The sequence below is a fragment of the Myodes glareolus genome, chromosome 18, assembly GCF_982192425.1.
Source record: "Myodes glareolus chromosome 18, mMyoGla1.1, whole genome shotgun sequence".
Taxonomy (NCBI): Eukaryota; Metazoa; Chordata; class Mammalia; order Rodentia; family Cricetidae; genus Myodes; species Myodes glareolus.
The window spans coordinates 23,985,534-24,001,890 of NC_142043.1; the positions used below are offsets into that span (position 1 = coordinate 23,985,534).

General features: G+C 39.3%; 1 protein-coding gene across 4 annotated transcripts in view; it reads right to left on the reverse strand.

Annotated features, from left to right (window-relative positions):
* Nucleotides 1-1,023: 1,023 nt before the first annotated feature.
* The window catches only part of Adgrb3 (adhesion G protein-coupled receptor B3), a 729,857-nt gene continuing 714,523 nt past the window's right edge, over nt 1,024-16,357 (reverse strand). For 3 of the 4 annotated variants that reach the window (XM_085679474.2, XM_085679476.2, XM_048430443.3), the window contains 2 exons: nt 7,716-7,820; nt 1,024-1,827 (listed from right to left, as the gene is read on the reverse strand). In XM_085679474.2, the coding sequence (XP_085535600.1) occupies nt 1,639-1,827; nt 7,716-7,820 (294 nt within the window). In that variant the 3' untranslated portion in view covers nt 1,024-1,638. The remainder of the gene's footprint in view (nt 1,828-7,715; nt 7,821-16,357) is intronic. The other variant, XM_085679475.2, reaches the window with a different exon arrangement.

Here is a 16,357-nt window from a genome sequence, read left to right on the forward strand (position 1 = left end):
TCTATTATAATTAGCATTTAATTTACTGAAAAATCTTTATGTTATACTCCTTTTTGCATAATGATACCACTTTTATCTTTAAAACCTGATTAAAAATATACTTTTAACACCTTGATACTGAGAACATTTTCAGCACGGGACAGGGGTTCTACCTGAGCTGTGCAGTTAGGGCTCCAGCCCGGAGGTGCACTTGAAGGCTGAAGCACCGTTGTCTCTTCCTCTCAACTTGAGTGAGTGCCAAGGTCACCCAGGGTCCCTCAAGGTAGCTAAGGTTGCCAGGAGAAGGAACTGATTGACGTGAGTTCCATCACAGACCACAGAGCTCAGGTTTAACTAAATGCTAATCAAATTAAGCATTCTAACAATGCTTCGGACTGCAAGTTACACACTCTCCAGCCACCCAAAGGCCCTGGCAATGCTGAATTCTTCCTTGGCCTTCCTTGAACACGTGTCTGAGCAAGCAAGAAACATCACTATGAGAGGGCACTGGGAACTACTTGTGCAGCTGGCTCCTCTCAGGCTCCTTACTTTCAAACCGGAGACAATTGCATCCATTCTCCTTCTCCGTATATGCAGAGCAGACATTTAAGGTCCTGAATAAGTTCATTGATGTTTATGCTAGAAAGAGCTCCCATAGAAATAGTTTTCTGTGGAACATGCAGCAGACTGAATCACCTCACACGCTTCCCCTGGGTCATTTTCTGTTTAGTAAACTACTGTTTTCAGCCACCCGTCATTTTGCCACAAGACAGAAAAGAATGTAAAGTTATGAAGAGGATGATGGTGGCGGATTCCTGACAAGTCCCTTTTACACGGTACATTGTTCCAAAGGGCGTTTAAGGAGGAAACACAGAAGCACTAAGCAAACCTATTATTACATTGAGAAATCATTAGGCTCAAAGGAGTGATAATGGTATGCTGTTAAAACTCTGAATACATTTTCAGTGTCGGTATTGAAAAAGAAAACTTTATAAATATGTAAATTTCTGTTCAACAAATCCAAAATAAAATGCACTAAAAAACTGATATGTAGACAAAAGTTTATTTACACCATACAACATTTTAAATATTTTATACACAGCTGCAGCAGAGAAAGCTACTCAGAGCCTTCTAGAGAAAACTGCAATAATAAAGATGTGAAATATATTATTCATATAAAAGTGAGATTATTACTTTATTGCATTTAAAGCAATGAAGAATGTAGCTCAACAAACATTCATTTAATGACAAAAACTTTTGCTTTTATATTATAAAGTAAAAAGTGTAGTAATGGCCAAACAGACTGTTATAAACTTTAAAAACTGCATAAATATATACATTGTGCTTCATGGTGAAGTTTTCTGAAAACTAAACCACATGAAGCTGTTACAACATGAATCGTTGCTTGAGGTTTATCTATAAAGATTGCCTTACAAATCCATTCCACGGGTACTTACAACACGGGGTGGTGAGAACTGTACACTTGGCCGTCTCTCCACTAGCCTGACCAGTGAGAAATTACCATACGGAAACACTGATGCTGGCACAGGAAGGCCCTGACAGAGAAGAGTCACACTGTCCTGGTGGAAACGTCAGGCTTCCCAAGTCTCAGTGTCAGTGTATCTGCTTGTGTCTCCACCTCAGTGCGCTTTGATTGTGTTACACTTCTGTTTGAAAGTCACCCTCTTGCACATCCAGAGGCAAATTCAGACATTTCTCCCACTCTGCAGGCCTCAGCTCCAGAGCATCCTTTGTCTCCGAGTCTAGGACATTGATTGTGGTGTAATGTGGGTATTCGCTGGGGGCCTTGAAAGTGTCCCATGGGTTCTTGTTTGCTGCAGGGTTCTCCTGTTGAGGAGAAAAACAAATCTGTTTATTTGATTAGCAATTATTGCCGTTTACAGGATTCAGAGATGGTCAACGATTGAGGGGAGTGGCCAACTGTAGTTTCAGTTTAAATTTTCTCTTACAGGACAAAGTGAAGAATACACTTCTAAGTTATCACATAGACTTAAGGCACTGAAAGATGTGAACAGTACCGTGGAAAGCAAAGCAGATGATATGTCTCAATGTCATTATGACTGCTCAAAGAAAGATGAAGGAGAGTGAAGGTACTGGTCAGATTAAATGGAGAAAATCTGAAGACTGAGGCAGAAATTTAGTGTCTCAGGACATTCTATTTAATGCTAAACCTAGTAGTCGTTTACTGAAAAAAAAAGAAGCCATTCTTTTCTTCAATAAATTAGCATATTTAAAACTCATGTGTTGTTATATTTTCTTGCTTTGTGGATTTTGGATGCTGATTCCCCATGATACTCTCTGTGATTGGATGACATACTCATCATTCTTCTTTTTAAAGATCACAGTTGTATGGTAAATGTATCCAGAAATATGGAAGAGGGGGGCTTTGAACATGTGTCTAGCCACTGATCCTCAGTGTGCTTTAGTGTGCGTGCCTGCACAGCTGCCATCTTGTGGAGCTCAGTAAGTCCATGAACCGACTTTTGCAGCAAATAGCCAAATACCTGATACTCAAGGATTCACTCATGAATTTGATTTATTTGAAATCAAATCAATGCCATTGAACTATTTCTGTAAGAGGGGGCAGTTTGAATGGTGCAGAGCAAGCTGAATATCATCAGTGAACAAGATGGAAATCATGACTGAACACTCCTTAGAAGAAAATTCAACCCAAGCATGGAAACAGCCAGCCGTTAACTTGAAGGACACCAAATTAAGTAGAGCATTGATTAAAGCTGAATTTATTTATTGTTGCAAGAGGAGATGTCAAGTGTAGGCTGTCATTTTTACACTAATCCAGGTTTTAATTGGATACAGACTTCATTTAAATTTATCATTATTCATGAGAGACAACTGACCTTGGCTTCACTAAATCATTCCCTTATACACAGTTCCTTTCCTCAGCTCTTTTTATCTTCTATTAGCCCTTGAATTCATTCTCCAGTATTATTAAGATTGTTCGAAACTTTGTTCTCACTTAGTAAAACACTCTACTTGTCTCATGTCTTATCCTCCTCCCCAAATCTGGTCTCTAATTCGTTATAGTCAATTACTAAGGGGAGCACAAAATTTTTACTTGGTGTTTATATTGGTTCCACTCAGTACTTCAAATCTCATATCAAGTTATATACAAGAGACATTGTCTATAGAAATACTTATATCTATAAACTAAATCCTAAAATTCTGAGTACATTAGAGGTTTTAGGGAATTAGTCTTATTATGAGGAAATGAAAGACTAATAACTAATAATAAAGACCCAATGAGGAATGAACCTTTAGAAAAGGTAAAGGAGATTATTCAGCTTTACATGCTAAAAATGTCATGCCTCAGCCCTCTTTCCTTCTCGCTCTGTTTCCTTCAACCAATACCCTGTACTGACTGCTTTTCCTGGCTGCTATATTAGGTCCAAAGGAGGAAATAACAAATTCTATCTGGAAACTCACAGTGGTCCACTGGGAACCCAAGATTTAAAGTCTGATACACACAGGTCCACATACCAGTTCCCTCCTGCAATATGAATGTGGTTTTGAGCAATGTATTCACTCTACCTAAATCCTAATATTTGAACACTTGCATAACAGAGATAGGCTTTGTAGTGTATGACAAAGATGGTAAGGTCATGTGTGAATCAAACCTTCTTTGTGTATTTGAAAACAGTTTTTAAGAGTCAGCGGGGAATTAAATCTGTGCTTATTATTTATTAAGTATATTTATTATAGAAGGTGATTATACTCAAATAAAAGTTACACACTTCGAGTTCATGTATATTATTTCACAGAGGAATGGTTCTGCAAAGCAAATAATGTATGTTGATCATAAATGCTCCTTCTACGATCTTCCTGTTTTCCTGTTTTATCCCTATCATCCTTGTTTATTTCACATCTGTCCCAGTAAAAGTAATATGGGCGATAAAAGGGACGGCTTCTGTTTGTGTGGAGCACATGGTCTTTTCTTAGAGAAGTGGCTTTCAAGCTGGCAGGCAGCACTGGCTATGGACACACATGTAATTGAGGCTGGGTGGTGGTACAGAGTATCAAAATCAGAATGTAGAGATGGCAAGCTTTGGTAATCGTCATTTTTATTCATTCTAGTTGGCATGAAAAAAAGTAGCAGAAACAAAACACGCAGAAAATGAAGAGAAACCAGAGAATGAGGATCCTGGTGTGCCAAATTCCTTAACTTGGAATTTATTATGTAGGCAGAAAGTCTGGACATGCTGTGGGTCACCTGAACCACCAAGCATCAATGGAAAGGGTCATCACTATGGATTCTACTGCAGCTGGTCCAGAGTGAACCCATCTATTTAAGACAGGAGCAGTGTTTAAAAGGGTTTTCTGGAACTTTTTACTACAATGGAAAATCCAATTAGCCCAACTCTGACAGTTATTCAAAATGTTGGTTCATTTGCTATTATGTTTGGAACAGACGGGCCCCTCTTCCCCATTTAAAAAATATGCTAATGGTTCAAGCACATAAACTAAAGTCACCAAGTTTAACTATTGGCAAAATATCTAGATACCAATTGCATAAAGTTATTTCTCAGCATATGATCAACTGAATTTCCATGAAGTTCAGTATTAATTTATAAATTGGCTTTCTTACTCACTTCTGTTACTATCCTGAGTCACTGCCGGCTTAACCCCGTTCTCACCCTCATTCATCAATACGTAGTAGTCCCTTCAACCAGAAGTTACCTACCTGTCCTTCCTTGTGGAATGGTTGCAGCACTCAGCAGCCAAAGCAAACAGACCTGGTACAAGAAGGCAATGAGCTAGTGGCCAGTGGCCAGGGTCATCTTCCCGTGTGATGGGTCTGGCAATGGGGGTGGTATATAAACTCTCCTAAGAGAAAGGGCCTCATATACTCCATGCCTCAAGTGATTGCTAAATTGTGAAATAGCTGAAAGGGATCATTTAATTCTACAGAGACAGAGAGAGAGAGAGAGAGAGAGATAGAGAGACAGAGAGAGAGCGAGCTACATAGGCTGGGAGAGGCTTCAATGGAGGCCTGACTATAATGATATGAAATGATGCAACCTGTAGAAGTTCCTGAGTTTGTACTGTTGTTTGACTTCTGAGTTCAAGGGCAGGAGGAGCAGAGAGTTAAAGGGAGTGTTAAAGCCTAGTAATTACAGAACCACTGTAAGCCAACATACACAGAGCTCCCAAACACACTAACTTGGTGTCGGGACACATCAGTAAGAGCTGTGCTAAGTGATCAAGAGAATTCACAACCATCCAAGCACGCAGGCAGCTCGAACATTCCCAACAGTCAATGGAACCAGGAATGGCCTAAAGGTCCAGTAGGTTTAAGTTCCTTCATCTCTCTTTTCTAGTTTGTTCCTTCTCCATTACTGTCATCCTTTCTTTTGCTTCCTTCATTTGCCAACCTACTCTTGTTTGGAGACAAAGCAAAAGAGAGGATGACTCTTCTAAATGATCAGGAATCCTTAGAAGCTGCTTGAAGGAAAGAGGATCTTGACTAAATTGTGAAACCAGTCGGGGTAAAAGAGTTTCATCTTAGGATCGTCTAGAGTCACCCACTGCTTTATTGGGTGTTGTATATACCTTCCTGCCTAGAAGTAAGAAAATGGACTAAATTATATTTCGGTGTCCTTCTGGTCCCACCTGTTCTGCATAATGACCATCATTGGCAGTGGTGGGCAGCTGTTGTCAAACAGCAGCCTCAAGACAGAAAAACTGAGACCTCCTGAAAATGTCGTTCACTTTCCAATTAGGCAGTTCTTCATTAGCAATGTATCCCTACAAATTATGTGACTGAATTAAGGATAATGAACTCAATTGCGTGTTTGTTATTAATCAGGGCTGAATAAAGGATCTTTTTTTTCTATTCTTGGATATTTGGGACAATAGTCAAGCAGCAATAACGACTGTATCCTTCCCCGCGCCCAGATGGTAAATATTTATAAATCTCTTCTGGAAAAGGTGCACTACAACAGAGATGTGGTGTAATTAGCAGACTATTTTGGTTGTTAGGAAACTGAGACACAGACATTTGTGCCATTAATGATTTAATACCCAGACCAGTTGTTGTCGTAATTTACACAACAAGGGGAAATTACAATCATATTATAGCAGTCAGTCAGCTGTAGCTGTTGCATAAGCCTTCCAGACTTGTAAACACAACCTCTACTTTAAAAAAAAAACAAACCGATGTTTCAATGTTTCTTCATTTTATTTTCATGTTAGCTTTCGATATTCCAAAATGAGCAGCTAATGTGTTTAGTCTAATCTCAGGGGTGTCACTTTCGTTTGCTGCTAGCTGAAAATTGATGATTTCATAATGGAGGAGTAGGAAAGAATTACAGAACATGTAATAGTATACATATATGTCTGGCATTGTGTCAGAGTTGTTAAAAATCGACTGAGTTATTGTTGCTGAGAAATAAATTCATACTTGCCATTTACCAGTAACTTACCGTGACCAGGAATGTATAAGTACTAGGAGAAATGAAGGAAACTTATGAGGATATATGTGTGCTTCATCCTTTAGTTTTTCATACACTAATTTCATTAGCCAGTTGGTCAGACTAAGACTCATAAGATGCATGTGGAGGAATCACTAGAAGATGATCAAACACCATGCTATTCATATGTAGAGATTAGAAATAAAATAGGTAAAGTAATATGCATTATATCTTTCATCTATCTATGAACATCTATTTTTCTTATCTATCTGTCTATCTATCATCTATCTATCTATCTGTCATCTATCTATCTATCTATCTCATCATCTACCTCAATCCATCTGTACATCGATCATTTATCTATTACTCTTTGGTAAAGAGCTACCCATGGGCTGCATTGCCTGGGCAAGGAGCATCACAAGTGAGCTGAAGAGCTTGTGGGAGGCAGCAGAGCCAGTCTACTTCAGTGCCCTCACCTTTGCTTTTGGGATGTCGCGAGGACTGAAGCGAGTCCATACCATCCATTGCCACTTTCTGTGTCCCATGTAAGTAGAGGAAGTCAAGCCTTAGGAGCAAAGACCTGCAAGACGTGCTCCAGCTCAGGGAGTTCATGGCTATGTTTTCAAGTAGTTGGAATTTCTAGAGTCCTGGCACAGTACACTTACCGGTGAGGATGAAGCCTTCTCTGAAGCAATGATTGTGCCGTGTGCTGAGTCACGGCATAGAGTTAATTTCATGGAGTCCTCTACTAAGATGGTAGTGGTATGGATGAATGAGAAGGAAATGGTTACAACCAACAACCCAAGTTCCTAATATTGGCGTTTATCCAAAACTCTCATCCCTAAACAAATTTTTTATTTATGCCAGTATTATGTTTTGTGGCCTTAAAATGGCAGGCATTAGAATAACAATAGGAAAATTTAGCAAACTATTTGGCGATTTGAATTAACTGAATTTTAATTAGTGGGAAAATGGCCATATGAAACTGACCTGTCGTTTACATATAACTAATCCTAATTAAAGCTTATCAGGGAGGATCTTTGAAATTAGAACAAAACACCTGAAGATTCTTGTCATTCCTTCTAAGTCTCTTGGTCGCTTTTCCCAAGTGCATTTTGGGCTTATTCATTTTCCTATGTGTCCTAGGTTTTTTTGTTTGTTGGTTGGTTTTGTTTGTCTGTTTGTTGCTTTGCTTTGTTCGTTTATTTTATAGTTGTCCTGGAGGGTAAGGGACACAGCTGGCCTCACCTGTGGCCCAGCCTGACTGTGGATGCAGAATATACTCACCATACTGCTTGTATTTGGTATGTCCCGAAATCTGTCCAAAGTCTGAAACTTCTGATTGAGTTCCTGAAACAACTCCATGTGTCTCTTCCTCGTGTGCATGACCTTCTGCAAGAGAGAACAGGGCGGCTTGCATTCCTAATGTGACTCACATGTTCTTAAAAGTTGTCTAGTACTAAGGGAAGCTAAGCCAGGCAGGAGCCAGGAGTCCCCAAAGACACCACCTATGCAAATGACATGTCCCACATCCTTTTTCCTATTCCTGTTTCTTTCTGAAAATAAAGGGCTTTTTCCTTCCTTTCACAAGATTACAAAAAAAATAAGTTTCTTCTTCTCATGGGTGCATTAAGAGACAGTCATCATTCTTGTGTAAGATTTTCATCCCTTAAAAGTGAAGTCTGTTCTACAAAAATTGTTGCAGTGATTTTAAAATGTTAAAAATTTGGACTTTGTGAAGCTCACGAGTTCTTGATGTTTGTCCTGGGAAATATTACTTCTTTATGTCTTACTTCTATAAACAGTGCAAACATAGCTTGCTGCACTAAAGGGGGAGCATCATCCCAGGCCCCGCTGTTAATGCTGACTCTCAGGTCTGAAGCGCCCAAAAGATATGTGCGATCTAAGACCGTGCACTCTCCATGCGAATAACCGCTGAGCTTTGCAGAAGAGAAATCTGGCCCATAGGTTTCATATACTTGTTTACCAGATGGTGCAGAATCTTAGCAGTCATGGTTCGGGGCACACATTGTGTGGCCGATGAGCCATTAAAGTCCCAGGTATAGTTACTTGCCTTTCTTTCAACTTCATTATAACCCAACAACGGGCTTGTAAGTAAAAATGATCTTGGGGCATTTGGGGTATTTGAATATTTTCCTATTATAAAACATTTAAAGGGCACTAGTAAAAAAGTCAGAGAATAAATTCTCTGTATTTACAGGTGATATTCTGTGTGATGTTGATTTTCAAAAGTTACAAATCAGCATCTTGGTCATTCTCCAGGACTCTGCAGTCATGTTTAAGAGTTTACAGAATTTTCAAACCTACACATCTGAACACCATTTGCGTATGTGGTTTGAAGGAGGCTGCTAGGTCTTATGTCTGGGCTCTTATTTTAACTTTTGGCTCACTGTATTGGCTAGCAAACATTTTCAGCTGTAAGGATTTGTTGAGAAAAATAAATACAACTTTGGGAGTAAGATTTTCAACTCTTAGTTTTTTTGTTGTTGTTATTGTTTTTTTTTTCACTAAAAAGATGCTTACAGAGGGGACAAACAGGGAGAAGGATAAATGGAAAGTTAAACTGAATCTTATTACAAAATCCCACCCGCTCTGCAGACTTTGGTTTCCTAACCGCGGGAGTAGGACCTAGGTAACTTCACTGTTGGGCTTGTGTCTTTTGTTTTCCCGCTCCCCTACACTCACATGAGAGAATCCTGCCATTTTAAGTCATGCAATAACCAATTTCCTTCTTGCTGCTGGAGCAACTTGGCTGTTGAAGAATCGGGTGGTTGAGGATGAGAACACGGCAGCATGACTCATGATGGAACGTGAAACATGGCAAGCAATTACCGCGCCATTAACTTCCCATCAGTCTCAACAAGAGTACACGAAAACAGGTTTGTGGGGTTCAGAGAGAAACACCAGGCAAACATAATTTGGCTAGTGATGGCTGATGGAGATTTATGAGAGTGAGGATTTGCGTAAGCAACTCGGTGAAGGGATTCTGAGGATCACGTAGCTGGCAAGGGAATTCCGCGTATCCTGTGCTCAGTAGACAAATAGTTCTAAGAAATATCAGGTCCTAAGACACTCATTGAATTACGGCCCTGGGACACAGAGAATGCTTCAAAAAACAGCCACATTTTCATAGTAATGATAGTAATGAGCATTTCTTTGCAGTCATTTCCTTCTGTGTAGGAGTGACGCCACACTACCATCACTTCCCTCAGAACATTTTACTGCATCATTTAATACATTCTGATGAATGCCTCACAGTGTGCTAAATGCTAGAGTAACAATGGCGAAAAAAATAAGGCTAAATTACTGCCTCCTATTAGGCCAAAGTCTAATGAGAACACCAGAATCAATTGCATTGTAATCCTACTAAGTGGAAATTTGTAGCTGTGATTAAATACATGAGGATGCTATAAAAATTAGGGAGAAACTATGGGAAATACAGATAGGACAATCTCCAAATATTTACAAGTTCATATTTAAGTTAAAAATAATTAATTATGGTTTTGATTGTCTATATTTTCCCCTCTCTCACACTCTATTTCGAGAATTCTGATTTCTAGCTCAATTTCCACCCATGCTCTTGAATCTCTTCTCCTTGGTGAAACCATCCCGCTTCAAAGACAAGCAATGCATTGTCCTGAAGCTCCTGACACCAAAGGCGCAGCATTTTTGCCACAGGCATTTGATGACTGTGTTTTTCAGGCAGCTTCATTTATCCTTTACCTTGTGAGCTGATTTTACTGTGTTTCCTGTGAGCTTTCTAGTCTCATGCTGTTAGCAATCAACTTTGCTACTCTTCCCTGGCCAAGAGCTAAATGGGTCCATATCTTTCTAACAGGAATCTTTTCGTGTGTGTTTGTGTCTTATTCAAAGTCTTGTCGTGATTCTTGCAATCAAATACCTTTGTTTTATAAAGAATGTTTGAAAAGCAAAGTCTATGTCAAGCGTCTCGCTGGGAAACTTGATACCTTACCAGATTGGAGGTTTTATGGATACGGTTTGTTTGAATGAGAAGTACTTAATTCTGAATTTGATGAGCTTTATTTTAAAAAATTAGATTTGTTGGACATACTAAAAATATACAATGGAAAATATAAAGTTATGGTGGCTGCCAAATGCTATATAAACAGAGATCATTTTGAATATTTCACATAGTTCAATGAGAGGTATTCTAATAATAAAACTAAAATACTCTGCAATAAATAGGGGGAGAAATGACAATTTGGATGCTAAAATATAGAGCCATTCCTACTTGCAAAAATTAGTCGCAAATATATTCTCTTGCCAGATGATCATTTTGCTTTGGAATGGTCACTGTGGCACTGCCAGAAACACCATAGCAATAATAGCCTTCATTTTGGAAGAGGTATCAATTATAGCTACAGTAAACAGCTCCCATCTCTGACCCAGGCTCAGCGTGGCTTTCCTTATATCATTCCCTCTTCTTCATAGTATCAGAACATCTTCCTACCTTCATTGTGAATGAGAGAGGTTCCTTCAATAAGAATGCCAGCTTTACAATAGGATGTTGAAGAATTTCTATCCAGTGATGCTCTGACCTGGAAACTTAGCTACACTTTCAGCTTTTACAAAATATTAAGGGTTTCTTCTCTTTTCCTGCTTCAGAAACCTTTCATTTGTAGCATTTATACTTTTGGTGATCTTAGACACCTTGGTAGACTTTTTCATGCGTATACATTTTATCTATCCATTTTAATGGCTCTTCCCAGATCTTGGCTAACCTAAGGCTTTGTTTACTTCTTTCATTCTTTTATTACTTAAATATCCTGTTTCCCAAAGAAACCAACTCCTATGAAAAGCTCAATTTATACTTCAGATTTTGAAAATCTTAAAATGAGGGTAAAACTCTAACATGTACTTAAAATGTACTTTCTATGTAAAAGCACAAAAATATGCAGTGTTTGGCAATATCTTCAGAATTTAGTTGCTTTCATCATAATTCACTGTAAATACTGTCAGAGTGTTTTGCAATAAAAATCCATGCATAGTAATATTCCTTTCCACTCAGATTAGTATTATTTATCATTGTTTTGAAAGATTCATGAACCTCTGTCCTAGATGACCGCCAGACTGACCACATGTGCGTATTCTCCCAAGCAGCTTAGTTCTTTACTTCTTTATCATTTTTCCTTAAAAAACATTTAACAAAAACAGCAACGACAAACAACAGCAACAACAACAAGACCCCTTTGAGTGTCAGACACTCAGTTTATACTTTTATAACAAAAGAAATGCACCCTTTGGAACCTGTTAGTAATTGATATTAGAGAAATAGTGATGTGTTGAAAAGCACATTCATTGTAATTTGGAAAATTTTTAAAAATGAGATTATCAGGTAACCTGATGTCTTAAACACGTACTATAGCCTAAGAATTCTTGAAGAACTTTTAAATTCTTGGAGTATGCCAAGTCTGATAGCTCTAGACCTGTGGAAATGCCATCAACTTCAAGTTTCATGGCCTGAAGCAGAAATCCGGTCTCCCTGTGGTTGCAGATTCAGCAATGAGGCCTACTTGCTAGGCTATCATGAAGATTTCACAAAGGATGTAGAACACTAGGCATGTGACCACATAGACAAGAGTCACCTATGAGCAGGCAGCCATTAGGGTCATCCTAATGCCTCATAGTAACTCTGGGAGGCAGCAGCCATCACCTCTACTTCATTGGCTAGGCGGCTAAAGCTCATGGAGGCAGTTTGCTCTTGCAAGAGATTGATGTGGGAGAATTGTCTGTATTCTGTCAATCATGTTTTAAATAAATGCTGATTGGCCAGGCAGGAGGTATAGGCGGGAAAACCAGACAGGAAGTGGAAATGATGCAAAGAGAGCAGGAGAATTCTGGGGAGGAGGAAGTTAATTCCTCCCACTCCTGCCCAGACCACCAAAGCAGCAGGATGTAAGCTGCCCCACTGAAAAAGGTACTGAGTCACATGGCTAACATAGATCAGAAAAAAGGGTTAATCAAGATGAAACAGTTAGCTAATAAGTAGCCTGACCTAATGGGCCAATCAGCATTATAACTTACAGAGATCTGTGTGTGATTTTTCTCTGGGACTAAACAGCTGCGGGGCCGGGCAGGACAAAAACCCAAACAAGTCATCCCTTCATGTTACAAGAGATAAGTGAGTCTCCAAGTCAGTTGGGCATGCTGCTATCTTAGATGTATTCCAGAGATTCAGAAAGCATCCTGCTAGAGACTGCTGAGGGTTTTAAATTAAGCTATGTTCAGATGGGAGAAGAGAGAACTAGGAAGGTTTACGCATCCTTCATAGCAGGCCCTACCTCTCTAGATACCGAGTAGCTGAAACTATTTTGCAGTACTGCAATGATGTTTCCAAAGTGGGCGCTCCTGGTTCTCCCTCAGGACACCTCCTAGATGGCGATCTCTACCTCTATGCATCGTTGACACGGAACACACTGTCTGGTAGTCAGTAGCTGCTTAGTGAATGTTAGCTGAATGAATGAAATCAGAGGGATGGCATGGGCATATCAGCAAAAGCCATCCCTGCGTCATGGAAAACTACTATAAATTTGATCATCTCCTCCCATTAATAATATTTCTCCATTGGAAGGAATATTTACTTTTAAATTTTTAAAATTTTCTTCATATTGCGTGCACATATGTATGTATGACTACAGGTGCCTGCTGAGGTCAGAAGCATTGACTGCCCCCTGGAACTGGAGCTCCAGGTGGTTGTGAGCCATGGGTGCTGAGCCCCAAGGAGCACTTGTGATAATGACTCTAGGCAGGAGCCCTGCCTTCTCGTTCCCTTCCTGTTAGGCATTTCCACCCCCTCCGTAAGTGGTTTTGAGGAGCTGACAGTGGATTTGCGATGAACTGGTGATTTTCACTTTCCAATTCAGAAGTGTGAATCACAGAGCTGTGTTTGACCTACAGAGAAAACGCCTCAAATATAGAAAGAAGATGTACTGGTGCGTATTGATTCTTTACCCTGATGGGAATTGTTAGATGTCAGACACAGGGCTGGAGAACCTGTGTTCACATGACCTAGAAACACGTTCGGTGAGTCACTATTTCCAGCCTTCGAATTTTATAGACCTACATTGCCATTGTCCATCTCTATCTGTAGCTTTGCTCATTCGTGCTCTGTACATTCACTCTCGCGAGAGTGGCCTTTGGAAAATGATCTGTAGAGAATGCCAATACTCATATTGATTTTTTAAAAAAAGGCGCAGGTTGACGGGGTTAAACCTGTTGCTAGAGGATGGTGATTTATGGTCCATTACCAGGTCAGAGTGTCAATACATTCACAAGATGGAAGCTGCATCTTCCGGAATTATGCCCTTATCTGACTCCAAATATGTGATGATTTGGACAAAAATGTACTTTGGTTTTCAAATAAACTGTACAGAGGGGATATATAAGAAAACCAAATAAGTTATACATTTTGTCAGTACCGCTCAAGAGTATGCTTGGTTATAAGTGCATGATTTTGAAACAGTTTAAATTTAATCATATGGAAGAGATGGATACAGTCTAGGATTAAATTGCTCGAATTGCTTGCCCTCCAGACGTGTCCTATAAAATAAGCCCTGATTGCTTAATGGATTGTACCCACTGTAGGGGGTCAGGGACAAAGCAGGGAGGAACCTGTTTGGAACAAGACATTTTTTGAAATAATATGCCTTATATATTTAGAAATTAGTATAAGCTACATGTTATAGCTTAGCCTTTTTTCTAATGATATCAAATTATTCTAAATGACTCTCTCTAACATGCCCCGAATTCTTCCAATAAAAGTCAAGCCCTGTGAAGAATGGCTTCATTATCCAACATCTGAGTCTGCCCTCACTCATTGCTGACCGTTGATGAAATTCATGGATTTGGTGGGTCTGTGTGATTTCTCTGAACCTTCAGAGAAACATCCTAAGATATTTCAAAGAATGCATGATTCAAGAGGAGGAATGAAACAAGGTTTCTGTTTGTGTTTTTGGAAGAGAAGTTTTTTTTTTTTTAAAAAAAAAAAGTCTCTATTTTTAACATGGAACAGATACTATTGTGCATTCCAGTGTCATCGCGGTTATTTGTATTCTGTTTCTAGGAATCCCATGAGCTTTGTCTCCTCCAATAATGCGAACTTGAGCTGCTTGATTCTTAGAATCTCCTTAGGCACCTCCATGCCTGTGTCACGCTGGAACTCATCCTGACCAGATGTCCATTTTCTTCCTTGCTTCTGTTCCCCATACATATAAAAATGCAAGCCCATAATATAGTCATATTTGACCTGCCTTTCCATCCCCCCATTCAGTTATTGAACAGACTTCAGAGATTCACCTGTCATGGTCAGTTCATCACTTTCTTCTTAGGTTAGTCACTTTCACTGATATTTCCAACTTCTTGTTTTATCCTATCAGTCTACCCAGAATATTACCAGCAAACTCACCTTTAAATTATTTGCCAGATGGTAACAAGTTACTCCCTACTAGTAAGCAAATAAAAAGGCTCAACAAAGTTCAGTCAGACAGGCTTAGCAGCATGTTAGGTAAAAACTTCTCTTGGAGGCGGACGATTTTAAGTTACCCTGTTTATTTCTTTTCCATCGACCTTTGTTTAAGAGACTTCTGACTCTTGTTTTGTGAACATGCCACACTTCAGTCAATCTCTCTGCCGTTTCTTCCCTCTGGAGTTTCAACTTGCCCTTCCCATCCTCAGGTTATGTTTGATGTGCCCATCTGTGCAATCCAGAGCGGAAACTTCTGAAGTGCTACCTCCATACTTGCTTGCTTCCCATACTAGTCTTTGCCTTAACTCACGTTTCATTCAAAAGCTTTTTGTTAAGGCAGGCACCATTGACCATCAGCTGGAATTTAAATCATTCATTCACTCATTCCACAGAGAAACATAATGAGTGTTCAGTGTATATCAGGATTCCTGCTGAAGGTGGAATACAAACCAAGGAATATGTCGCATAATATAGAAATAGTGTTATCGTATTTTCTGTATACTTCCCAGAGAGCAAGAATTATTAGTCTTTCTCCACTTTATAGCTCGTCTGCCTTTTGGGTTATTTGTTCAGTAATACAGTGTTATCCTGGAGGCTGTCAGTCAGAAAAAAAAAACTTTTCTCCAGCTATAGTAGCCAACAATTTTCAGAAGTTATTATTTTTTTATCTTCATACAACAATTAGACCTCAGCATGACAGTTTTCAATCAAAATTTGTGTTTGCTTTCCTCCCTCATCTCACTCCTGTCCTCCTTCCCCCTTTGTACCTGCCTGCTTTCCTATGCCATGTGTCTCCCTGCAACACCTCTGTCTCCCCTTTTGTGGTCCTCTAATTAGTGTCGTCATCTATACCCTCACACCCCTTTATTTACATGTATAAAAATGTTAAAAGTAAGAATGTGCATATAGGAGACATGCAATTTAAAAAAAACTTCCTGATTCACCTCATTTAATGTAATATTTTCCAGATCCATCCATTTTATTCCAAATTTCATTCCTCCTTATGACTTAATTTTATTAAAAATTCCATTGTGTGTATGCACCCCATTTCCATTCTTGTGTGAATGGATATAGAGTCTATATCCATTTCCTTGCTAATATGAACAATGTGACAGTAAACATAGGACATGGAGGGCTTTGGATGTATGCCTAGGAGTGGTGTAGCTGGCTCATGCTGTAGGCCTGCTTTAAATTTTTTTGAGAAATCCTCATGTTTTAAGGAAAGTTAACAAAATATCGAAATTGTATATGAGCCTTGCATAATGTGTAAAGGGAAAAGTTTGACAGTATGATGCTTTCAGAATCCCATAAGGCAGCCTGGCGAGGGGAAACTAAGTTGATCATTGTATGATAAAGCCTACTCAGGGCTTATGACCTTGGCATAAAGCCAACTAGGCCATTCTAAATTTAGAAGAGGGGACAG